At 43.9% G+C, this 26,958-nt stretch overlaps 1 protein-coding gene across 1 annotated transcript in view; it reads left to right on the plus strand.

Annotated features, from left to right (window-relative positions):
• The window catches only part of CPM (carboxypeptidase M), a 70,559-nt gene extending 44,159 nt beyond the window's left edge, over positions 1-26,400 (plus strand). The window contains exons 4-9 of the mRNA XM_081084210.1: positions 9,375-9,547; positions 11,324-11,508; positions 12,522-12,692; positions 15,890-16,042; positions 22,152-22,300; positions 24,536-26,400. Of these exons, the coding sequence (XP_080940336.1) occupies positions 9,375-9,547; positions 11,324-11,508; positions 12,522-12,692; positions 15,890-16,042; positions 22,152-22,300; positions 24,536-24,778 (1,074 nt within the window). The 3' untranslated portion in view covers positions 24,779-26,400. The remainder of the gene's footprint in view (positions 1-9,374; positions 9,548-11,323; positions 11,509-12,521; positions 12,693-15,889; positions 16,043-22,151; positions 22,301-24,535) is intronic.
• The last annotated feature ends 558 nt before the right edge of the window (positions 26,401-26,958 follow it).

Below are 26,958 nucleotides of genomic sequence, written 5' to 3' on the forward strand. Positions count from 1 at the left end.
CTGTGACTTTTTGAGCATAATGGGCTGCGCTTTAAAAGACTTGGATATTGCTGGGAGTCTGACCAAAGTTGTTTTTAATAAAACAACCATTCATTAGAGACAGCAGCCCAGAGTTCCTTTGCCTTTTGCTATCTGGCCTATTGATCAAGGTCCTGTGCAATCCATTTCTAATAAGAGACACATGACACTCATTGGCTTCTGTCGTTTATTACTGAATTCCTGACATTTCAGAGGTTGCAGCCTGTTGCTCCAAAATTAATTCTCTGAACCCAAACTTCCAAAGGTAAGCAGAGTTCTTTCCCTCGCTCACCTCTGACCATGCTTATTCCTTCCATGCACTTTCCCAAATTTCTGGCACCTTGCTCTCCAGGTAGTCAGTGTACCCCTCAGATCAGGGCTCTCTGGTTCACTTTGATCTGAGGACTGAGATCAGGCAGGGGAAAGTCCCGGGTGTTTTGGGGTGAGGACCTGAAGTCCTGTTTCCCGCTGTGTGTCCCCGCTGGGAACAGCGTTTGTGGTTCTCTAGGGGCCATTGAGAACCTTGTTATTCTGACTTTGAGATCTTGCCTGTTCCGCCCTCCTGGTGCCACTAGGAGCTGGGGGGTGTGGTGGCTTAACCCAGGAGCAGACGAGTCACTTGAGGTTGATGTCTATCACTTTACTCATCCTTCTTCTTCTCCCAGATCTTTTGGAATTGAAAGAACATTTCAAAACCCACTATTAAAAAGCACCATAGTTAACCTCTTAGGGCCGTGACTCCTAACCTTCTTAGGATGGAGTCCTCACTCTTTGGCACAGACTTTGAATGCTGACCTCAGGGACTGTGCTGTTCCAGGATTTATGGGCCCCGTGCAGAGAATCCCACAGGGGCACATGTGCACGGAGTAGCGTGGTGGACAGAATTAACCACACTGTATTATAAAATGTTTCCTCTTGCCTGGCTGGTGTGGCTCAGTAGTTGAGTGCCAACCTATGAACCAGGAGGTCAATCAATTCCTGGAGATCAGGGCACATGCCTGGGTTGTGGGCTCGATCCCCAGTCTGGGGCATGCAGGAGGCAGCCAATCAATGATTCTCTCTCATTGTTGATGCTTCTGTCTCTCTCCCTCTCTTCCCTTCCTCTCTGAAATCAATAAATATATTTTTAAAAAGAAAGAATCCTATATAATGAAGCGATAATATGCAAATTGACCATCACACCCTCACAAGATGGCTGCCTATGACCAGGCCGGCAGGGGGGTTAGTGAGGGATGACCAAACAACTGAACAAGCAGGCTGCATGGGGCAGCCAGGTTGGCAGCGGGGTTAGTGAGAAACAAACAAACGACTGAACAGCAGGCTGCGTGGGGCAACCAGGCTGGCGGGGGGACATGAGGGGCGACCAGGCTGGCAGGGAGGGCAGTTGGGAGCGACCAGGCCAGTAGGGGGGCCAGTTAGAGGCAACCAGGCTGCCAGAGGGGGGCAGGTGGGGGAAATCAGGCTGGCAGGGGGGGCAGTTGGAGGTAACTAGGCCAGCCAGCAGGATGCAGTTGGGCGCAACCAGGCCAGCGGGGGGTGGGGGGGGGCGATTAGGCTGCAGGGGGGGCAGTTAGGGGTGACCATGCCAGCAGGGGGGCAGTAAGGGGTGACCTGGCCAGCGGGGGGGCAGTAAGGAGTGACCAGGCCAGCGGGGGGTGGCAGGCAGGGGGCAGTTAGGAGCAACCAGGCTGGCAGGGAGGGGGCAGTTGTGGGCAACCTGGCCAGCAACGGGGGGCAGTTAGGGGCGATCAGGCTGGCACACAGAGGCAGTGAGGGGCGATCAGGCCAGCAGGGGGGGGGGGGTAGTTAGGGGCGACCAGGCAGGCAGGCAGATAAGTGATTAGGAGCCAGTGGTCCAGGATTGTGAGAGGGATTGGGCCTAAACCGGCAGTCGGACATCCCCCAAGGAGTCCCAGATTGGAGAGACTGCCCAGCCTGCACCCTCCCCGTGTGTGTGTGTGTTTCCACACTAAGGCCATGGCTACATGACAGTGGCATCAGCAGCATCAGGAAGACACAATTCTGTTGATCAGATCTGCCATGAATTTTTACCTTACCTCATTTTGCCTTGTTTTATAATCTGATCATTTTTAAATTAAAAATAAGCTGTTATTACAAAACCAACATATGTGCACCTTAGAAAAAAATACAGATATGCAAACAAACCTTGTATACTCACCTTCCAAACATTAGGGCTATTAATTCCTTACTATTTATGGTTCCAGATATTTGCATGTGCATTTATGTGCCTGTACTTTTACCAAATGAGCTACACTAATTTGCTATTTAAAATATTTTAAGTTAACACAACTCTCACTTCATGTCTCTAAATCTTTATCCTATTCTCCACTTTGTAGTCCCTCCAATTTTCCTCAGAACATCCCCAAAATTGCCCAAATGAGGATCCAGTCTGAGACCCTGTATCACATTTGGTTGATGTATCCCTTGAATCTCTTTTATTTCTACGATTTAAAGAATCTTTTCACGACATTAGATTTAATAAAGAGCCAATCAGTTGTCGGCCCTGCAGAATGTCCCACATTCTGAATATTTTGTTTCCTTCCTTATTGTAGTACTGAGCTAGTATATCTGGTTCCTCTATTTACTTCAAACGAGAAGTTAGATCTAAAGTTTTCTTGAATTTAGGTGAAATATATTTGGCTAATCTATATCTTAGTAATTGTGAAGATGGGTTTATTTGGCTGATGCTGAGGGTTTGGGCTAATGAGCCTGCCTACACTCAGGAATGCAGAAAGCAAGTTGTGAGTAGCAAAATCAACTCAAAGTGGGCCATCTACCAGCAAGTATTGTAACAGAAGCAGTGAAGTTAAATCTGCTCTTGTCTGATACTTGCCTCAGTCGCCTGGCCGTTGGCTCATATCCTATTGATGGCACTGCTCGCTATGCCACATGGAGCAGCCTGGCAAGTCAGCTCCTGTACAGTGCTTCACAGGACAGTAATAAAAGCAGCCTGCACGTATGGAGCACAGGCTACACTGAGTGCTTTGTGGGCGTCGCTCCTTCTGCTCACCTCTGCAGGTGGCATGTCTGTTAGCACATTTGCCGGGAACGGAGGCCTGGCTTGTGTCTGGTCATGAGCTGTCTGAACCCAGAGCCCTGAGCTCTGCTTCCTTTATTCTCTCTGCTGCTTTTAGAATGTTCTGTTTTTATTGTTTTTATTTTCACATATAGGTCTAGGATTTACTTTTACATGTAGATCAGATTAATTTTGTTTGTATGGATACCTAGTTGTTTCAGTGCCATTAACAAGATTTGGGCTAGCAAGCTCAGAGAATACTGAAATCAACATCTCCCAGTCACCTCTCTCTGTTCCTTTCTTTGATTGATTGATTGATTGATTGATTGATTTCAGAGAGGAAAGGAGAGGGAAAGAGACATCAATAATGAGGGAGAATCATTGATCAGCTGCCTCCTGCACACCCCACACTGGGGATTGAGCCTGCAATCCAGACATGTGCCCTGACCAGGAATTCAGCCATGAACTCCTGGATGACACTAACCACTGAGCAGGCTGTCTGCCCCTTTTTTCTCCCTACTCCGCCCCCTCCCCCCCCCCCCCCCCCCGACTGCAGCGAAGCCACACTGGGTAGCTAACTGATGTTTGATAAGCCGTTATCACCTGATGTTCATGCTGCTTCAGAACATGGGAGAAATATTTCTGAGTTTCTACCTTTCTCATTTTAGTGAGACTAGCAGTGTTTCTCCAGACAACCCAGTCCCTCCTTGCACATCCTTTGGGGTGGTGCACTGTAGAAGCCCGATTCTAGGTTCACTTTATGCAAGCACCTAAGTGGCAGTGCTGACACACCTGAAGTCTAAGAATTGCTTTTAATCGCGAGGGATGATACCAGGGCGCACTGAGCGGGGCTCTGGGCCATTCTCTCACTCCACTGATATTCCCAGTGTTTGCGAGTGGGGCCTTTGCCTCCTTGCCCTGTCCCTCCACCTCATCCTGCTACTGGCTGGCTTTGTAGTAAACTGTAACCCAGTCTCTACAATTGGAGCTCTACTGAGAACTGGGACCATGCCCTGACACTGGGACAACTAACACCCGCGGCCTAAACGGGTGCCGGGGAGAAGCTGGGAAATCGCTGCTGCCTCCTTCCTCAAGTCCCACCCTCCACCCACCCACCCACCCGCCCGCCCCCATTTTGTGCCTATCTTCTATCCCATTCTATAAAAACCTTTGTAGAAAAAGATGTTATACTTGGGTAATCTCCAGACTGTTAAGACTTATCTAATTCCTCTCTAATACAAATACTGAAGTGAAGCCTGACAATGCGCTTAAAAAGTTGGGTGCCAATAGATTTAAACTAATCCAGTAATAGGCAAAGCACAAGTCAGAAGCTGGGTTCACAAGGTGCCCTTGACCTCAGGACCCATGGTTGTAAGTAGTATTGGAGTAGGTGTTCAATATGGGTTTGTTAAGCTTAACTGCATTACCAATTCTAATTTTTTTGGGGGGGGGGGGGGAGTTTTTTAAAAACTTCTGTTTCTTAAACATCAATGCTTTTTTTTTTTTTTTTTTTTTACTATGATGGTTTATTTGGGTATAGACTTTTGAAATATCCACATCACACTTGGAATTTCACAGTTGGTGGCATTAAGTTATATAATTACTTTGTATTCCAGATATATGGGTTGAAGGGAAAAACATTCCCTGCATAATAGTGACCCTATTTTTCAACTTTAAAGACAAGTGATTTTCACACGCTCTCTAGATATGAGACAGCCTATGAGATGCAGTTGGCATGTCTACATGTTTGCCTTTAGAGGATATGCTCATGTTCCCTTGAACAACAGGACATGCTGTCTGACGCCGTGCCTGTCCCGGACAGTCTGGGATGTGTGGCCGGCATGCAGCAGAGGCTCCAAACTCAGTAAAACAAAACAAAAGATTAAAGCGTGAGGACTTGTCCTTCCAAATGCCACTTCCCACATTTTCCTCCACCCCATCCAGGATGGTAGGAGAATATCCTGTTTTGCAGCGTGGCTTTGGATAATTAATTCTTCTTTTTGTTTTTGTTTTTTAAATATGTTTTATTGATTTTTTTTTTTTTTTACAGAGAGGAAGGGAGAGGGATAGAGAGTTAGAAACATCAATGAGAGAGAAACATCTATCAGCTGCCTTCTGCACACCCCCTACTGGGGATGTGCCCGCAACCAAGGTACATGCCCTTGACCGGAATTGAACCTGGGACCCTTCAGTCCGCAGGCCGATTGCTCTACCCACTGAGCCAAACCAGTTAGGGCTTCTTTTTGTTTTTTGTTTGCTTGTTTTTTATTGTTTTTAATCCTCACCTGAGGATATTTTTCCATTGATTTTTAGAGAGAGTGGAAAGAAGGGGGAGAGATAGAAACATTGATGTGAAAGAGACACATCCATTGGTTGCCTCCTGCACATGCCCCGACAGGGGCCAGGGATCAGACTGCAACCGAGGTACGTGCTTTTGACCGGAATCAAACCCAGGATCCTCAGTCCATGGGCCGACACTCTATCCATTGAGCCAAACCAGCTAGGGCTAAATCTTCTTTTTGGATTTAGATAGAACTAATCTTTACTCCAGATAAAGTATCTCATCATATATATATATATATATATATATATATATATATATATATATATATATATATATATATATAAAATCCCTTTTGGTGAGGCTGGGCTGGGTGACCAGAAATTCTGAGCCTTCGGCATGAGCAGAACTGTTAGCCCCATCCCTGTGCAGTTTGTTTAATATTGAAAATCCTTCAAAGGAAATAACTTGAGCGTTTGTATGTCTCCCCTCACTAAGGGACTGAAGTCCTTAGGTTTTCAGAAAATTCCTCCTGGCATAGTTTTGACCTTGGAACAGACTTGTTGGCAGTAATTTTTGAGTCCATGATATACCAGGAGCTGGGTAAGATCCCAGGGCCACCGAGAAAGCGAGCAGAATCCCTGCCCCCAGATCTAGATGGTGGAGTGGGGCAGGGTGGCCAGTCGGTCGGTCAGGCCATTGTACCTATGTGAGAAGTGTTGGGATAGCACACATGTGCAGAGCTGTGGGACCACATAGGCTGGGAGGCCGGGTAAAAGTGTGCCAGACACAGTCATCTTTAGGCTATTTGAAGAGGATTTAGTCAATCAATTGTAAATTAAATCTGTAACACCACTATGGCACCTCAGAGCTAAGAGTGTACCAATTCCCGGACTCCAGCATGGGATTGCTGACGCTCCTGTGCTACTCACACTCCCTCTCACACAGCACTGCCTGTGTCATGGGTTGCTCCTACAAAAATGTTTTCATTGTTTATAAACATTCTTGAAAGAGCTCAAACACTCAGTTTTATCTGTCTAAATTCCAGCATGACCGAACTGAATGAAAACGAATGGGGCATTATTTTCTGTTTTCTGCATTATGTCCAGTTCAATGGCCGGATGAGTTATGAGGGAAAGGCTGCCAGAGCTGGTGTGTTCAGCCTTTCGCTTTCTTCATTAGGGAGTCTCTCCTTAAGTCACCCTCCCCAGAAGGAAGTGAGCGGCCGAATGAAAGGCTGCTTAAGCTACTGGACACTGTTTTGACCACATTCTTTCTTAATATTTGAACTCTCTAAGGTTTCATATTCAAAGACTTAATTTTAAATGAAGAGAAGTTTATACATAAAACATGAGTGTTTGAGACATTTATAGTAAAGTTGGGTAGAATTAATTTGAATATTATTTGGCATAAATCTGCTGTTACAGAGGCAGCAAAAATATGTCCCAGCCAAAAAAAGAGGACTTTGTTTGACTCCCTCTGAAATTTCATCTGTTTATCTCAGCATTTTTTAAATCATCTGACTCTTTGCTAGTGTTTTATTGTATTTCCAAGATTTTTATTTACCCTCTGCAGTGAAGAACTTGGGGTTTGTTTTGGCATATGGAAACAAACAGAAAAGCATGATTTTTTTTTTCCTCCAGTAACATAGGTTTTCTTTCATTTAAAAGTGACACTGGAGGCCTGGCCTGTGTTGCTCAGTGGTTGGAATGTCGACCTATGAACCAGGAGGTCATGGTTCGATTCCTAGTCAGAGAACATGTCCAGGTTTCTGGCCGGATCCTGAGTAGAGGGCATGCAGGAGGCAGCCAATCAATGATTCTTCCTCATCATTGATGTTTCTATCTCTCCCTTCCTCTCTGAAATCAATAAAAACTCTATTTTTTTAAAAAGAAAAGAAAATGAAAAAAAAAAAAAAGAAAAGAAAATGAAAGTCCCCAGCCCCCTCTCGCTGGTTTTAGGGTAGCCAGAAGATGGCTCATGGAGGTTGCTTCCAAAAGTGCTTGAGTTTCCAAAGCACAGAATTGGAAACCCAGTGCATGACTCGCTTAACTTTTCTGGTTATTAGGTTGTAAGGACTTTTCAAGTGACAATTTTTGTTGTAAAAACAAAAATCATAGTAAGGGTAAAAGATAGAAACTAGCAGGAAGAATTCGAAGCCAGAATTGAGTGTTTCCACTCTGAATGTCATGGCTACCTGTGAATAAATAATTGGCATATGCCAAATTTTCTTAGTCCCAATTATTTTGTGTTTATTTATTCAGATAAAAAAAATTCATAAAAAGTGGTCTCTTTGTTTGCTTGCCAGTGAGGAACAAAGGAATTGCTCATCTTTTGTCACAGCAATGCATTCCCACAGTGGGGTTGTAATGGAAGGGTCTTTCCCTGCACTGCCTACATTAATGCCTCCTCAGCACTATCTCTATTTAATCTCCTGCTGCCCGGCTTCCCATCTCCAAACCCTCAGCAGCACCTGATCTTATGTAAGAGGTAGACATTCCTTACTCAGAAACAGGCTCCTTAAAGCCAGGGTTACAGGGAGAAATTGATAATCAAATCTTTCCATAATAAGGCTAAAATGTGAATTACTTAAAAAAACAAAACAATAAATCTCTCCATTCATTGCTGCATAAGATAATTTTAGGTGGATGTGATGACCATTTTATTTTCAGAGTCATGCTTTTATTTTATTTTAATTGTAGTTTTTGTTAATCCTCACCCGAGGATGTTTTTCCATTGATTTTTAGAGAGAGTGGAAGGGGGAGAAAGAGAGAGAGAGAAACATCGATGTGAGAGAGACACATCGATTGGTTGCCTCCTGCATGCTCTCTGGCTCCCTGACCAGGGCCAGGGACCAAACCTGCAATGGAGGTATATACCCTTGATTAGAATAAAAACCGGACCCTTCCGTCCAATGGCTGATGCTCTATTCACTAAACCAAAACTGGCTAGTGCTTTTATTTTAATGTACATTAGAAACATACCCAGCAAAATGGTAGTGACACAGAGTTTTTCGTTACTTTAATTTATTTTGACGTTCAATATTATTTTGTATTCATTTCAGGTGTACAGCATAGTGGTTAGACAGTTATATACTTTACAAAGTGTTCCCCCAACATTTCAAGTACCTACCTGGCACCATATATAATTATTAGCTAGATTCCCTATGCCGTACTGTAAATCCTCATGACTGTAACTATCATTTGTACTTCTTAATTTCTTCATCTTTTTCACCCAGATCCCCAGGCCCCCAGCCTCTGGCAACCTCAGTCTGTTCTCTGTATCTATTAGTCTGTTTCTGTTTTGTTTGTTCATTTATTTTGCTCTTTAGATTCCACATGCATATACGTGAAATAATATGGTATTTGTTCTTCCTTTTTTAAAATATTTATTAAATTTATTGGGGTAACATTGGTCAACATGAACATATAGGTTTCAGGTGTGGGTTGCTATGTCACAAGATTTGTATATTGCACCATGTGCCCGCCATCCAAAGTCAAATCTTCTCCTGTCACCATATATTAGGACCCCACCCAACCACCCCACGTCTGGCAATGTATTTGTTTTTCACTGACTTCTTTCACTTAGCATAATACCCTCTAGGTCCATCCATGCTGTCGCAAATGGTAATATTTCATTCTTTTTCATGACCAAGTAATATATATATTACAGTTTCTTTAGCCATTGGTCTATCCAGTTGGGTCACTTCCGTAGCTTGGCTATTGTAAATAATGCTGCCGTGAACATTGGGGTGCACATATTCTTTCAAATTAGTGTTTTGGGTTCACTCTAATCCTTTTTAAAAAAATAAATTATTTACAGATGGGTAGTTTTTAATTAACTTTTAAAAGAACTTCTACTAATGAATGATTTCCTGCACCCCCGTGATTGACGGCCCCTCGCCAGTGTCGATGTGCTTGAGAAACAGGGGTCTCTCTCGCAACTGGTTTTGGTAACATTTACCACGTGTAGAGCCCCTTGCTGGGGAATTTGAACAGTTCTCCTCTGACCTAATGCTACCCCCTTTCCCACATGCAGACTGTAGGGCGGGAACTGCTGCTCCATTTAATTGACTATCTCGTAACCAACGATGGAAAAGACCTTGAAATCACCCGTTTAATCAATAGTACCCGGATACACATCATGCCTTCAATGAACCCAGATGGATTCGAAGCTGTCAAAAAGCCTGACTGTTTTTACACTAATGGAAGGTAAGGAGGGGCTAGTCGATCTTTATTTAAAATACAACAAAACAACAAAAAGCTCCCCACTCCCGCCCCCTTTGAGAGAGTCCCTGGGCCCTGTGCGAGGAGTTAGGGGACCATCTCAGAGCCAGTGCCACATCACTGTTGCGCTGAAACCTCTCCAGGGCTGCCTGCCGGCTGCTTTCAGGATGAAAAGTGAAATCCGAATATGGCTGCTTTACTCCTGTGCCCTCCTTACTGCTGCGCTCGCCACCCCTCCTCCCTCACCTGCTTCCGCAGCTCCGGCAGCCTTCGTCTTCTGGACCTGCGGTTCTTTCTCACCTCAGGCGCCCTGCACTTCCCACTCTTCAAACAGCACGTCCTCAAAGACTCCTGCCCTGGCTAGCGGGCATTAGGTCCCTAATGATGCCCATATCACCTGCACTTTACTCTCAGAGCACCATCTTCAGTGTCCCATTTCCTCTGTAACGTCTAACTATACGCTCCCTGAGGTCAGGAATCCTGTCCATTGTGTTCGTCAAGCCCCAGGGCCCAGCATAGTACCGAAGCCCTCAATAATGACCGCTGGATTTATTAAGCTAGTACGAGAACTAATCAAAAAGAAGAGTGAGTCTCACAGTATTTTTTTTAAGTGAACAGATCCTCAAGATTTTTCCTTCATAATAAAACAAAATATGAAGCTTAGAACCGGATCACTTGGCCCTTTCTCTTTTCTCCTCCCAGTTCAAAATGCTTGCATCTCTTAACGGCCAGCGTTCTTTCAGATCCGCAGTTGGGTTCATTGCCTTTAAGCCTCAGCACAATCTTCTTTGTAGTGTTAGCCTTTTTGTGGAAAATCGGCTTAGTCTGCCCACCGTAGCCACTCTGCTGCCTGTCCAACGCCGCTGCCCCCGCGCACCCGGAGAACCCTGGCCTTCTCGCCTGTGTCGCTTTGTGGGGTTGGTGCTGGCCACTTACAGAAAGTCCGGCGGGTTTTAGGAGCATTCGCCCTGTTTACGAGAGCGCTGTCAGGATGGAAAGTAGTATTTCTGACTTACACAGTTCATTTGGTTTCAAGCTGCCTCGGGCAGTTTGGAATTTCCCAAATGTCTAATATACATTTATATTCGTGCAACTAAAAGTTTGGTTGCTTCTACCCAAAATAAATAAAATCTCACCATGTGACCCCTTCAAGGTTCTCTAGCATATTTAAACATGGCCAGAACCCTTTCCAAGTAGCACCTTCCAGTGGTTTCTGCTCGCAGTACTTTGTAACAAACCACCCCAAAATGTTGGGACTTAAAGCAACCTCTTTTTTATTTACTCTTAGTTCTGTGAGTTAGGGATTTGGGCAGCGCAGCAGAGATTAGGGTTGGCTAAGCTCCGTGCATGGTGTCTGGGCCTCCGCGGGGGTCTGGCTGAGACAGCTAACGTGGGACCACATGTCTGGAGTCTAACTTCCGATTGTCCCCTGGGTTCCTCATTTCTCTGTGTGGGCTCTCCACGTGGCTAATGTTGGGGTCTCTGGGTTCCAAAAGGGAGTGGAAAGAGCAACAGCCCCCAAGTGGAAATACTCATCAAACCTCTGCTTACATCCCAGTAGCTACTGTCCGCTGGTGAGAGCGAGTGGCAGGAGAGGGGGCTGCATGTTGTGTGAACGCCAGGCGTGGTTCATATTTGGAAAAACCATCCTGCACTCATATTTGGAAAAACCCCTGGAACCCAAACAAAATGTTTACACATTGCACGAATCCACTCCCGCACATGCCATCAGTAAAGCCTAAAAAATTCTTTCTTTTAAAGGGAAAATAATAACTTCTATGACCTGAATAGAAATTTCCCCGATGCTTTTGAATTTAATAATGAATCAAGGCAGCCTGAAACCGTGGCAATCATGGAGTGGCTGAAAACAGAAACGTTTGTCCTCTCGGCAAACCTCCACGGTGGTGCCCTGGTGGCCAGCTACCCTTTCGATAACGGTGTTTCAGGTAAGCAAACTCGGGCTGAAACTCTGCCTCTGAATGGGGACTAGCTCTGTCCCTAGTAACTTCGCTGGCAGGGGTAGAAAGAGCCGTATTTTCTCAACCGTGAGCCATCCTTCCTACAACTTATAAACAGTAGCTGGACAGTATGGCTGACTTGACAACCAACAACAGGATTGCTTGACATTCACCAGTGAAACAGTAAAACTGGGATTTCGATGACCTCACAAGCGGCAGCATAGCTAAGGGAAAATAAAACTAGGACAACTTACCTTTCTTTGCTAATCATCCTATGTAATAAAAGCCTAATATGCTAAGTGTCCTACCATTCATTCGACCGTTCGACTGGTCGCTATGATGTGCACTGACCACCATGGGGCAGACGCTCCGACCAGTAGGTTAGCTTGCTGATGGGGTCTGACCAATCAGGACTGGGCAAGGTGGGCCAGACACGCCCTGGAGCCCTCCCACAGTTTCTCCCCGGTCCTGATTGTGCGCTGGTGGGGTCCCTTGGCCTGGCCTGCACCCTCTTGCAATCCAGGATCCCTCGGGGGATGTGGAAGAGCCAGTTTCGGCCCGATCCCCACAGGCCAGGCCGAGGGACCCCACTGGTGCACGAATCCATGCACCGGGCCTCTAGTATGAGTAGTAATTGCTGACTCCTCTTAAAACTCTGCAGGATGAGGTATACCCAAGCCCTAAAATATGACAGCGGTTTCATTTAACCTCTACCCAGGGGGTAACTTGACCGACCTCCAGAAATATGCAAGCGTGACTATTTAGCTGAGGGAGGAGGAGTTTGGATTTATAGATGGCTTATTCTGTGTGCTGTCACCTCGTATTGCTCATTACACAGTAGGAAGGAGGGGAGGGGCATTCACGGACGTGGCTAGCGGATTTCTCTCTAAGCAATGAGAGCCTCTGAGTGTGAAGTGCTGTTGTTCCTGCTCATGGCACACTGTGTGCTGCCTCTGACCCTAATGTCAGCACGGTGGTCTTGGTTTGTCTTTCACATACAGCAACAGGGACATTACACTCCCGGAGCTTGACCCCCGATGATGATGTTTTCCAATATCTTGCAAATGCCTACGCCTCAAAAAATGTCAACATGAAGAAAGGAGATCAGTGTAAAAACAAAATGAACTTTCCGAACGGGATTACAAATGGGTACTCTTGGTATCCTCTCAAAGGTGAGTTTCTCTCCATTTCTACCAGCTCCTAGTGCCTGCACCAGGGCTACCAGCTGGTTGTCATGTGTGTTAGGCACCGTGCGGTCCCTTCCCTCATGAGAGTAGTGGGGGTGATGGCCGTTAGAGAGATGCTCAGACACGTTCCTCACTGCCAAGGCCGCCTTCACTCACTCAGATGCTTGTTCAGCGTTTTCTACGATGAGTCAGGGATGGTGCCAAGAAAGATGAACAGGTCACAGCTCTTCACCCCCAGTTTGATAAGGAAGAGTACATGCAAATAAGTCATTGCAATGGCAGTATAATTAAAATGAAAATAGAATTGAGAAAAGGTACAGTGCACTGGGGTGTAGAGCCAAACACAGGAGGAAGTGGGAAAGACCTTGGAGAAACGTAATGCTTGCATCTCATCTGATGGGACAGCTGCGGCTTAGAGCCAGGGAACTGTTGTCAGGCCACAGCGAGTCCCAGTGCTGCCAGATCTTCCAGGTGATACAACAAGCTGGATTCGGACATGAGGGCTCATGGTTTTAAAGCCGCTTTGCAAGCTAAACAAAATACTCTTCAGTCTGGATGCAGTGGGAGGGAGGCCTCCAGTTTTCCAACCTCGGAACAGGCTGGCCAGTGAGGGAGGGAAGGGGAGGAGACTGCCAGGTAGGGAACATGGGAGGGGGGATGCTCTATCAGAAGGAATAATAGAAGCAGAAGCTCTAATATAAGGGATGCCAGAGAACTCATCTTAGTCTGGGAACTGAGAGATAATAGGGACCTAGGATGGAAGGACGAGAGGGAAACAGGGTGCTGGAGCGGGTTTCCGTGGCCTCAGTGGAAAGTGCCCCCTTCGAGGCTGGCTGGCCTGACCCTCCCAGTTGTGAGCTTCTGCACAGAGGCCACTTCCCCTGTGGTTCCTCTGGGTGCAGAGGCTATCAGAAGTCTTGCATACGCTGGCACTGCGGTGTCTGGGTGGCTTGCTCCAGCTTTCCAGGTAAGATAAATAAGCATAGACCACAAGTGGTAGGCAGCAGGACCAGCTAGATACCACGATATCCCAGACTTCTCTGCACTGTCCTACAGCCTCCCCACCTCCAGCTCGGGGCTCCAGCTTCATCCCTGCTCATCACAGGGAGGAAAGGGCCCCTCCTGCCCAGTGGATACTCAGTGTGCACATTTCCTGGCAGATCCAGATGTGTGGGAAATTAGCGAGGAACCCAATCTTGCTGCCAGGAATTTTCCAAGTGTGCCTGTGTGTGAGCTGTGTGTCCTTCGGAGAGGAAAAGGCAGGCAGAGCCAGCTACTCTAAGGAGCTTGAAACAAAGCATTCTGGCTCGGCCTGGATGCTTGGCAGCCAGGCCTGACGGGCCTTGTCCAGCGGTGCACACACTGTCCACACTTGGCATTCTCAGTCCCCCGTGCTTTGCACACCTGTTGTACCCTTAAAGTTCTGTCTACCTGAGACAGCCATCTGCCAAGCGCTTTTGTTTTGATTCTCTCTCCATTTTTCCCCCTCTTCTATTTCACGGTAAAAATGAGGTCAGAGAAATACAAAACTCTATTTTAAAAAATAGAAAGGACAGAGACCTTCCTGGCTGGAATCTGAACCTAAATAGATACTATTTAATATTCAAATAATGTTTTGATTTATTTTGACCATTTTTTTTAGCATGAACTTTTTTTCTACTTTAGTACTTCCCAAATACCCTGACGGAGTTGAGAATATATATTTTATTGGGCAGATATCAAGTCTAACAAATTAAAATCTGGCAGAAACTACTTCCTTCAGAGTTGCTAAATTTTATCTCATCAAATCAAAAATGCCATTGATTGTAAAATACAATATACTACCGAGAAAGAAAAGAAATGCTTCCAGCCAAACTAATGACACAATGATATTTTTTTAGCCATCAAATTTTAGACACATCCCAATTCAGAGATCTTAAAATATGTAAAGTTTTGCATCTTAGAAAAGATGAAATATGATTATAACCCATTGAAAACAGGCTCTCCAGAGAGAATGGAAAGTGTGGGTACCAGCAACCCCGGAGCAGGAGTGCCTGGGCCTCTTGCCTCTCGAGAGTCAGCACAGCACCTTTTCCTTCCCAGAAACAGCTTGATGTCATGGCTGAGAGCACGGCGGCTCGAGCAGGAGCCTGTGCCCTGGTCTGTCACCCTCTGGCTAGAATCCCTGGGCATGTTACTCACCATCTCTGACCAAGTTTCCTCATCTGTAAAATATGGGTAACAATTGCTCTGAGGCTTAGATGAGTTGATACAAAGCTCTTTAGGCAGTACCTAGCAATAGTGAACACTCATTAAATGTTGGCCATGATTATTCCTCCAAATTAGTGTACTACTTAGCTTAAAAAAATTTTTTTTAAAATATTTTTATTGATTTCAGAGAGGAAGAGAGAGGGAGAGAGAGATAGTAACATCAATGATGAGAATCATTGATCAGCTGCCTCTCTCCCCCCCTGCCCCCCCCCCATTGGCCCGAAACCTGGGCAGTGTGCCCTTGACTGGACTTGAACCAGGGACCCTTCAGTCCACAAGCTGATGCTCTATCCACTGAGCCAAACCAGCTAGGGCTGTAGGAATATTTTTTTTAATATATTTTATTGATTTTTTACAGAGAGGAAGGGAGAGGGATAGAGAGTTAGAAACATCAATGAGAGAGGAATATCGATCAGCTGCCTCCTGCACACCCCCTACTGGGCATGTGCCGCAACCAAGGTGCATGCCCTTGACCGGAATCGAACCTGTGACCTTTCAGTCCGCAGGCCGACACTCTATCCACTGAGCCAAACCGGCTGCATGCGGCTGTAGGAATATTTTTAAAGAAGTGTCACTGTAGTGTACATCTGTTTAAAAGGTAATTTAGGAAAGAAAGATAATTTGAAGCATCCTTTTTGTAATGTATGATTACAAACTAGGACCCTTCCCCTGCCCCTCACTTAATTTTAGGCACAGTTGAACTTCAATCAGCTGTGATCTGGTTACCCATATGGGAAGATTTAGGGTTGCCCGGTCATGCCTGGGTAATGAGCTGCCAAGCCCTGATTTTATATGCTAATATGCCAACTTCACCTTTTCCTGTTTACGTGTACTTTCTGTGCAACTGTCTGATTCACTCATCCTCAAGGGCTGGGACTCTTGGCTTCACTCCAATTTTAAACCTTAAAAATATTGACTATGCTTGTGCTTAGGTGGAATGCAGGATTATAACTACATCTGGGCCCAGTGCTTTGAAATTACGTTGGAGCTGTCATGCTGTAAATATCCTCGCGAGGAGAAGCTTCCATTCTTCTGGGATTCCAACAAAGCCTCGCTGATTGAATACATAAAACAGGTGCACCTAGGTTTGTACAATTTCCTGATTAGTTCCTGTTACAAAATATTACATCTAGCAGAGCCTCTGGGCTGGAAAATGAAGCCCCTATTTGTGTTTTCTCAGTCCAGCCCCACTTTCATACACAACTTAACGGTTTAAAATTCTCTGCGTGAGCGTCTGCAGCGTGTGAGAAATGCAGTGCCCGTAGGTTCCTATAAGAAAAAGCATGGTGTATGCTGCTTTAATGTGGGGATGTGATATCAAGTACTTCTCATTGTACATGTTGAGTGACCTGGAGAGCTGGGAAAGATCGGGAAAACGGGTTGTCACGTCATCACCCAGTTAGAAAAGAGCCAAGTTTGCTTGTCACCCGCCAGGCCATGTCACAGACTCAGAGAACATCGGACATGCTGATGCACCCTTAGCTCTCACCCCTCCCACCCTTCACGCTGCCAAATGGCCTGGCACCGGGCATCCTCCCAGCCCGTTTTTTGATAGCTCTCTAGCCTTGATCACAGATGGACAGACCAAATGTGGGGAGAGTGGTCATCCTCAAATGTCAGCAGTCGCCTCACCGGGGGGTCTGTTAAGACACAGATTTCCGGGTCCCTCCCAGGGTGTGTGTGATTCCGTGGGTCCTGGATGGTTAGCATCTCCCCGGGGGATGCCGACGCTGCGGATCCAGAGAAACACCTGCTGGAGGTGGAGTCACACACAGTTCACTGGGGCTCATTTGACAGCCCGTGTCTCTCTGGGCGGGTTGGGTGTGGAGGGTTCTTCATTGCCAGAGTTAAAGTTATTTTTCTCCATTCAGAACGGCTTAGGGGAAGAAATATCAAGAAATGACACAAAAGTTATGCTACCACATCAAGCCACGGTGGGGGGCGGGGGAGGGGGTATGTTTGTGTTGAAGAGGCTTGTACTGTGCGCCTGCTGCATAGCTGCATCATTCCTGTGACTTTGCAGGTGCTTCCCACCTGCCACCAAGGAGGGAAAAGTAAGAAGCACAGAGGTACAGGGCTGAGTACAAGGAGAATTAAGAGCTCTCCTTACCACTAATCCAAAGAATGGGTGCCCCCCCCCTTTCATACCTACTTTCCCATTCCCGTGCCCCCTGCCCAACACGAGTACACGGAGGTTACTGGTGACCTCCCAGGACTGTGTCTAACTGGCTGAGACTATGGGGTAGGTCGATTCCCTGTGGCAGATGCTACAAAATTTCATCTTTCTTTTTCACTAGCATATACCGTTTATTTACTTATTGTTAATCCTCCCCCGAGGATATTTCTTCCATTTGAATTTTAGAGACTGGAAGATGGGGGGGAGAGGGGAGAGAGAGAGAGAGACAGAAAGAGAAAGAGAGAGAAAGAGAGAGAGAGAGACAGACAGACAGACATTGATGTGAGCAAGACACATAGATTGGTTGCCTCCCATACATGCCCCCAACCGGGACCGGGGACCAAACCCGCAACCCAGGTATGTGCCTTGACCAGGAATCAAACCTGAGACTTTTTGGTGCACAGGCCCACGCTCTACCACTGAGCCACACTGGCCAGGGCATAACATTTATTAAGCTTATTATTGTGCCTTTCTCCTTTCTAATTGTCATCAAAGTTTGCTTGGGATGCTCTCTTGCTTAATATTCTAGTATTTATCCACTAGATTTTCCTCATGAGACACATTCCAGCTTAACCTTTCTACTGTATTTCTGACTGTATCGGCCCTTTAGTGTGTACTCTGCCTATCTTTTCTAAAATGTCTCCTCACCAGCATCAATGGCGGAGGGTCACTGAACATGCACTGCGCTCCACGGAACTGCACCACTATTTTAGAAATTCGTTGTGGTTACTTACCAAGCACGGAATGAAGGCAGGCCCCGAGGAGCTCATCGTGCTGACATAGCATTGCCAGTGAGGGGCTTTGTAAACTGTTCGACAGCATGCAAACTATAGCATAGCTGTTGCCATTATTAATTTGGAAGGCGTACAAGCCCCTTTACACGAGGTCTTATAAAGAATCTGTGTCTGTCTGGCTAGCTCTATAATGAGAGATGCACAACTCACTTAAAAATGTATTCATCAGCACACCAACCCTGCCCCCTTGTGGTTTAACACAGAGGTGTCGTTTTTTTTTGTTTTTTTTCTAGCTTAACATGAAATCCTATTTCAAAACACTGATACAGTGTCGTTATTGTTACTTGATAGACAGAAAGAAAGGTTCTCTTCATACTGGTGCCCAATAGGCAGCCAAAGAATATCTTTGTTTGTGGGTGATGGGAGCAAACACCTCCTTCTTGGTATTGTTCTGGTTTAAGGAAATTGTTGGTATTTGTCAGTCGCACTTGCTGGTACAATTTCACCACTTGCTAAGGAAGATGCCTCAGATTTTGATCCGCCTGACGCCTCGGAGGGGCCTAGCCAAGAGGACAGGAAGGCCCATGCTGTTTTGTCGTCTGCCCGTGTAAAACCTTGAGCACGCCACTTGTCCAAATGCAGTTCCAGTCGTTCTGGGCTCTCTTCTACCCCCTTGAGCTATATATCTGTTAGGCCATATTGTTTTGATAATTATACCTTTCTTGGTACAGTTTGAAATCAGGAAGTGTGATTCCTCCCCCTTTTTTTCTCAAGGCTTCTTTGTCTATTCAGGGTCTCCTGTGATCCCATATACATTTCAGGATTAGTTCTAGTTGAGAACGCCATTCGTATTTTAATAGGGATTGCAGACCTCAAGGCCAACATAGCAAAAGAGGGCGAGTCTGATTCTAGGGGCCTGGCATGCCTGTCCCCCTCTCTGGGGAGAAGCAAAGATGAGCGGGACACAATGTTACCTGTTGCTGTCCTCTCTCCCCAAAGCAGACCTGAACCCTGAGGTTTGGGGGATGGCCCGCAGCACCCAGAAACCTAAGCAACCTGTCCTAAGAGAACCTGGTACATGCTGAGTTCCGGAAGCCTGTGGGTCACAGGTAGCTGTCAATCTGTCACCCGATGCAGAGTAGGTGGCAACTGGTCATCCGGGGGAACAGGGAGTGGACACGCCGTCTCCGAGTCCCACCCATTGTGCCCGGCAGATGCAGTTCCAGTTCTTGCCAGACACAGGCTTCTCATTCACGAAACTGATACACTTCCAAGGGAAGGGGAGCTTTACATTTCTCTACCTCGTTTTCAGGAGGGCCCACAAAATTTAAGTCTCAGATTTTATTCTCCTTTGTTTATTATCTGAGCTTTTTCCAGAATTTTACTTTTTTGTTCCCCTGATGTAATAGTACTGGCTCTCTCTGCATCTCTTTGGAGCTACTGGTCTTTTTCCAATATTTCCGTTTCAACATATAAAAATAAATTGTGTCTTCTGGTAAAACAATTACTCCCCTCTAAAGGAAAGGTTTGATGGTGCCTGGACAGAATATTGTAAAGACATGTAAGGCATGAAGACAGCTTTTATTTGGCTGATGTATGGGGTTTCCCTTCAATAGAAACTCCATATTTAAGCATGGTCTGTGTTTGTTCAGCAACAGTGACATTCACATACCCCAGCCTTCCCTAGCTTGAAGAACTGTCTCTAGGTTTGGAATGTGAAATATAGGATTTAAAATGAGAAGAGTTTAAAATGTAAATGGCCTTTTATTAACTAACCATAGTTCTGAAAAAATTTTTTAAATATATTTTATTGATTTTTTACAGAGAGGAAAGGAGAGGGATAGAGCGTTAGAAACATCGATGAGAGAGAAACATCCATCAGCTGCCTCCTGCACACTCCCCACTGGGTATGTGCCCGCCACCAAGGTACATGCCCTTGACCAGAATCGAACCTGGAACCCTTGAGTCCGCAAGCCAATGCTCTATCCACTGAGCCAAACCGGTTAGGGCCATAGTTCTGAAATTTTGAGGTAAGGGGTATGGTGTTGGTTCGGTGTGGGCTCTGGAGACTAGCATGGACTCAAGGCTAGGCTATGCCACGTAGTTGGTTATGTGAGCTTGAGAAGGTTGTTGAATAATCCAGTACCTTAGTTTCCTCACCGTGTAAAGCTGTGGCAATAACATTGCCTATCTCATACAGTTGATGTGAGGATTCAATGAGAAAATGCACATTAAGCACTTAGCATAAAACCTGAAATATACTAACTGATCAATAAATATTCAGTTATTATAATGATAGGACTCCATCAATCGATTCCATGCCCCAAGTAACCCTGTGATTATAATTTTGTTACCCATGTAGTTTGCCTTATGGCAAGACACTATTGAATCCTTTGCATAGATAATTACCCTGTTGTAAAGTAATACAGTGGTGTTGTTGAGTTTTGTTTAGGATTTTATGGAATCTATCTGTGGCAAAGTCACAGTGCAGTTTGGTGACTGAGAAAACATCTTGAAAATGGCAGGAATGGATTTAGGATTTTATGCTTTCTAATTTTGATATAACATACTTAACCTGTAAATCAGACTGGTAGCTTGATGGTATTTTAAGTACATTAAACATAAGTGTACCAGGTTCGGGATCAAGGTGGTGATGTAGGAGGATCCTAAACTCGCCTCCTCCCACAGACACCAAATCTGCCGCTACAAATGAAACAGATTCCTCTGAAAGAAACTCAGAAACACCTGACAGACTCCTACATATTGAATGAATGAGAAGAAGAAAAACACACATTGAAACTACTGGAGAGGCTGAGACACAATCTTGCCACAAACCTTACTCCAAGCACAGCACCCACAACCAGGAAGGAACTCACAACTCTGTTCCCTGAGGTGTGAAAGGTTTGAACCCCACATCTGGCACCCCATCTGCACTAGAGAGATGAGCCCCCAAAACATCTAACTTTGAAAGGTGAGGGTCTTGCATCCATGAGACCCACAGGATATAGAAAACTAAGAAACAGTTCTGAGAGGGCTCCTAAGACTCACCTGGCTCTCCACCCGCAGAGACAGCCAACTGAGAAATGCCCAGTCTCTCTTTGAAAGAAGCCTGTTTGCTTGTCTTAAAGCTTCAACCCAAGGGGCAGGCCTCTAATTTAACCCACATCTAGGTACCTACTGAAATATTCTCCATAGGTGGAGACCGGCAGGTATCATCATTTCACCTCCCTCCTAGTTACCAGTGTCTCCCCACCCTCTCCTTCCCCCACAAAAAATTGTGACTAAAATATTGGCAGAGGATCTGAATAGAGATTTCTCCAAAGAAGAAGAATAGCCAACAGGTACATGAAAAGGTGCACAACATCAATAATCATCAGAGAAAAGCAAATCAGAATCACGGTGAAGTGTACTGCTTCCCACCTGTTAGAATGGCTATTACCAAAAAGACCCGAAATGACAAGTGTTGGCGAGGATGTGGAGAGAAAGGAACCCTTTTACACCGTTTGTGGGAATGTAACCTGGTACAGTCTCTGTGTAAAAACAGCATGGGGGTTCCTCAAAAAGTTAGCATAGAATTACTGTATGATCTGGCAAGTCTACTTCAGGGAGAAACACTAACTTGGAGAGATCTCTGCACCCCCATGTTCACTGCGGCTTTACTTACACTAGCCAAGACATAGAAGCAACCTAAGTGTCCATCAGCGGATGAATAAAGAAAATGTGGTATATATTTACTATGGAATATTATCCAGCCATAGGAAAAGGGTGAAATCTTGCAACATGGATTGACCTTGAAGGTGTGATGCTAAGTGAAATAAGTCAGACAGAGAGATACCGAGAACACCTTGGTAGCTGCCAGCGGCAGAGGGTGGGAGAAATGTGTGGTCAAAAGGTATAGGCTTCCAGTTCAAAAATAAATTAAGTCCTGGAGATGTAATGTGCAGTGTGGTGAATATAGTTAAGAATACTGTATTGTAATTTGAAATTTGCTAAGAGAGTAAATCTTAAAAGTTCTCATCATAAGGAAAAATTTGTAACTGTTAACTAGACACATTGTGGTGATCATTTCATAATATATACACATGTCAAATCGTTATGTTGCATACCTGAAACTAATATGTTATATGTCTATTATATCTCCTTTTTTTTAAGTTTTTCTTCTCAAACATTTTATTAACTCAAAACAGCTCATAAATATTGGACATATTTTACTTAATTACAAGAAATATTTTTCATATGCCATAATACATAGTACTAACATTTAATTCTCGTTTTGCCTTACAGGTATAAAGGGTCAAGTTTTTGATCAAAAGGGAAATCCATTACCCAATGTAATTGTAGAAGTCCAAGACAGAAAACATATCTGCCCCTATAAAACCAACAAATTTGGAGAGTATTACCTCCTTCTCTTGCCTGGGTCATATACATTAAATGTAAGTACACAGTTCTAGTTTTTGGTATTAAAATACTATAAAATTCACAATACTTACTTACTCACCTAGAAGGAATATAAAATATGTCTGGCAAGTCCAAAAGTAGTACATGAGGACAAAGGAAAAAACAACATCAGACTTGCCTGTGGCTGGGACTAAGAGAAGTGAGCATGACAGGAACAAACCAAAAAAAAAAAAACAACTTGTTTTTTTCCCAACTGGCAGTTAATATTTTTAATAACGGCTAAATCCTATTTCTTGTGGTACTTTTTATGATAAAAAAAAAAAAAGAAAGAAAAACCTCATACATTGTGTACTCTAAACAATGTAGCTAGAGTACTTGCAAGCTTTATGAAATACCATTTTAATGCCCATTTCATGAGACATCATTTCTGCTATTAAAAAATAGATTTGGCCTGGCCAGTGTTGCTCAATGGTTGAGCGTTGACCCATGAACCAGGAGGTCCATTGATTCCCCAACAGGGCACATGCCTGGGTTGTAGGCTCCATCCCCAGCAGGGGTTATGTAGGAAGCAGCCAGTCAATAATTCTCTCTCATCATTGATGTTTCTCTCTCTCTCTCTCTCTCTCTCTCTCTCTCTCTCTCTCTCTCTTCCTCTCTGAAATCAATGAAAATATACTTTAAAAAATATATTTGGACACAATTTCCTTAGGATTCATTATAAGTAAAATTTGATGCACAAAATTTAGCACTATATTAAGCGATAGACATATTTTGCAGACCTTTCAAAAGCAAATGATAAGTTTTCCAACCAATGAATTTAGCACTATATTAAGCTATAGACATATTTTGCAGACTTTTCAAAAGCAAATGATAAGTTTTCCAACCAATGCAAGTAAAAGTTCAGGTTTTAATTTTAATTTAAGATGCATGTTTCTGAGTCATTTCTTCCTAGTAGGAAGCATGCACTGGTTTGAGCCCAGGTAAGCTTATGTAAATGAACTAAATGAATAAGTGCCTGATTTAGTTGTCCAGATTGCGTCTCTTATTCTTTGATAATATGACTTTCCTCTAAGAAATTCAAAATTCTCCACTTTGCTTAGTGGGTCTAATGTCAAGCGTAGCAGTTGTTCTACCTTCTCCTAGGAGAAGGTAGTCTGTTCTGTAGGAAAAACTGGCTCTGCATTTCATTATTTCATCTTCAGGACATAATAAAGGCATGGCTTTCAGTTTATAAAACTATAGAATTCAGAGCCTCCCTGCTCCACAGGTTATTCCTACAGTGCCCAGCAGCGGAGCTCATCAATTGCTAATCCTTTTAAGAATCTCTCCTTCTACTGAGTGGCTAGAGCTGGAAACCTCAACTCACTGTGACGCTTTGTATAAAAAAGGCCCTTTATTTTCCTGTCATGTGCTGTGACATTTCCATTCTATGGGGGGAGGGGGTTTCCTTGTAGTGAATCTAAATTACTTTTATATAATCCCATAAGTAAGCCACACCTTTACAGAATAGTTATGAGTAGTTCATTTCCAATTAGACCAACACAGTACATGTTGGCTTTACCTACTAGTTATAGGACAAGATTGCAAGGCTAGACTTTGGAAATGGAAATGAATGGCTAAAATACATACTAATTAATGGTTATGTAAATGTTCCATTCTTCTCTCTCTTCACCATATATATTAAAAGCATCTCTCAGTGGACATGATCTATAATTAGTTTAGCATTTGTTCTATTTTTCCTGGTCATTTCCCCCAACAACAACAAAAAGTCTAGCTAAAGATTCAGACACATGAACAAAACCAGGTAAAATTAAAGCTTTATAAGGAAACAGTAAACTTGTACACTTAGATCAGCTGCAAGGAAATGGAATACATTAAGAAAATAATCCCACTTACAAAGGATCTTGATACCCAATCAGGACATTAAGTACAGACTTGGGACAAGAGAAACAGCTCTTTACCTTTAATCTCCATGAAAATGATGGGGCAGGATCAGTCCACCGCTTCCTCCTGCTGACTTACACCTCGTGATGAAGGACCTGTCTGTATTCCACTTTGTAATTCTTGGCAACAGCATTAACAACTATGGTCCATATCAACAGACATTGGGTAACTCTTTCAGTGAGCAGAACTGAAGTGGTTACTAGCCTGGGGGGCCTGGCAGGTTGTTCTGTGTGTTTCATAAAGGCAGCATTTGAGTGGTGGATATTAGTGTTTGCACCACAAAACATCTGAAATCATTCAAATAATTGTTTCTTGTTTCTTCTCAGGTTACAGTCCCTGGACAAGAGCCATACCTCATAAAGGTGATTATCCCAAAAAAATCCCAGGACTTCAGTGCTCTTAAAAAGGATATTGTATTTCCACTCAGAGGGCAATTGGATTCTATTCTAGTATCAAATCCTTCATGTCCTATGATTCCTCTATACAGTATTTTGCCAAGCCACTCAGCCGCAACAAAGCCTAGTCTGTTCTTACTCTTAGTGACTCTTTTTCACATATTGTTCAAATAAAGCAAAATGTGAAACTCAACCCCATCACCACCTGGAATCAGGGATTACTCATGCCAGGTTACTGCAAATCTAACTCCCTCTGTGAGACAACTGGCCAAACGCCACTGTCCTTCCCTAAGAAGACAAATGGTTACATCCTGTAACGAGAAATGTGTGGTGATAACGAAAGGAATGATTTCGTTTTGATGATGAATAGAAGACACCCACCTATCAAGTACTGCCCACTTACACTTCATCTTAAAGTCATCTTAGAAATTTGTAAGAAGTTAAACTTGAGGAGCAAAAATGAAGCTCCTGCAAGAAGACGACGAAAAAAAAGAAGCTAATTCTGGATACAGAGAGACAGATGAATATAAGCAATGAACAGGAACATTTATTGGACACCTATCATATACAAGACCTTGCTATGAGTGCTATATATGAAGAGAGAGTGCCATATATCATTAGTTCTCAGGACAGGGAAAAATGATAACAAGACTGGGAATATTTAGCTTTGTAAATGTTCTAAGGAAATATGAGAGAAAATAGGCAGCCATGTCTCAGTGGCCCCAGAAAATATGGGCCTAATAGCATAACAAGGTGTTGCCTACAGAGTCCCAAAAATATGGGTCATTTAAGTGTCCCTGCCATTCTGCACCTGGATGCCACAGTCCTGTCATGCTAATAACCGCCAAATGTGTAATTCTAGCCTCTTGCCTGAGCTTCAGACTCACATCCAACTGCCCACTGGATATATATCCACCTGGATGTGAACAGAGGTACCTCAAACTCATGCAAAAATGGAACATACTTTTCTCCCTAGAGCTGCTCGTCCTCCTGTATCCTGTCTCAATTCCTGGTATCACCAAACCTGGGAGTTCTCCTTGATACTTCTTTCTCCTCTGTCATCCCATATATTCCATCAATCACTAAAGACTATAATTATCGATTCTACCCTCCCTCCAGGACTACTAACACTGCCAAGTTCCGGCCGTCACAGCTCACCTGCACCACTGCAACAGCTGTACCGTCACTTGCTCCCAGCTTCCTCCTCTTCAGATCCATCCTCCGCACGGCACTGGGGAAGGGGGTCTCTTTGAAACAAAAGTCAACAACCTACTGACACCTAATGTCCTGCTGTGTCCCGATGCCTGGAATGCCATTCTGATCCACTTTTTCTTTCTTCCTCCCTCTTTTACAACTCGGTTTAGACATTGACTCTTCCAGGAAGCCTTTGCTGACCATCATTCCATTCCTTTCCATCTCACCTCCTCCCAGTCAATCTGGGAACCCTACTCTTTGCTCCCCAAATAGGACAGGTTACCTCTACTACTGGATTTACAACACTGTGTTATAATCTTCTACTTCCAGGTACGAGTTTTCTCTAGTAGAGTGAGCTCTTTGGGACCGAGGGGCTAATTTGTTTGAAAAATGCATTTTTACATCCTCAGAGAACATATTAGAAATTGAATGAATGAACAAAGGGTTCCAGCAATCTGCTACTCCCAGTCTCTCCCAGAAACTGTATAGGGCTTTTGAGTTAAACTAGATCCCATGCTTTGGCAATTTCTGGTTCCTAGTAATGCTGACAGAAGAGTGTTTTCATGTATGTATCAAGAAATAAATTCAAATATGGTGCTTTTACTGGACTTTGCATTTATCCTAAGCTTCGATAGTAAAGGTATGTTACCTATTAACTCTAAGGCTACCTTTTTTATTATTGGAAAACAAAATTTTTATCATTAGTACTCAATATGAAGCATTTATTCTCCACTATAATGACAGTTAACCTAACTTAAAACATTATATAAGGGGAAGTATCAAACAGAAAATGAAACTATACTTGGCTTGGAACATGGTGAATGCTTGAGAACCATACATGAATGGGAGATACATGGGCATTTAGGACCTATTCTTGTGCCAAGCTTATTCTGTCTATACAAAATCATACATGTTTAATATAAACAAAATTTATAATCTTTTACTCACTTCTTTAAAATCTGGCAATAATCTAAATATCTTGATCATTTTTATTTAAATAAACTATAACTTATTATACTTGAAAGCATATGTTAATATATTACAGAAAATGATTTGGTATATTACATATAAAAGTATATGCAATTTGGCTTGATTTGCCATTAAGCCCTAAAGAATTTTTCAAGCGGGCATTCTGAGTTCTAACTTTTCCTTTCCCAAGA

The sequence above is a fragment of the Myotis nattereri genome (genome assembly GCF_964212035.1).
Source record: "Myotis nattereri genome assembly, chromosome: 2".
Lineage (NCBI taxonomy): Eukaryota > Metazoa > Chordata > Mammalia > Chiroptera > Vespertilionidae > Myotis > Myotis nattereri.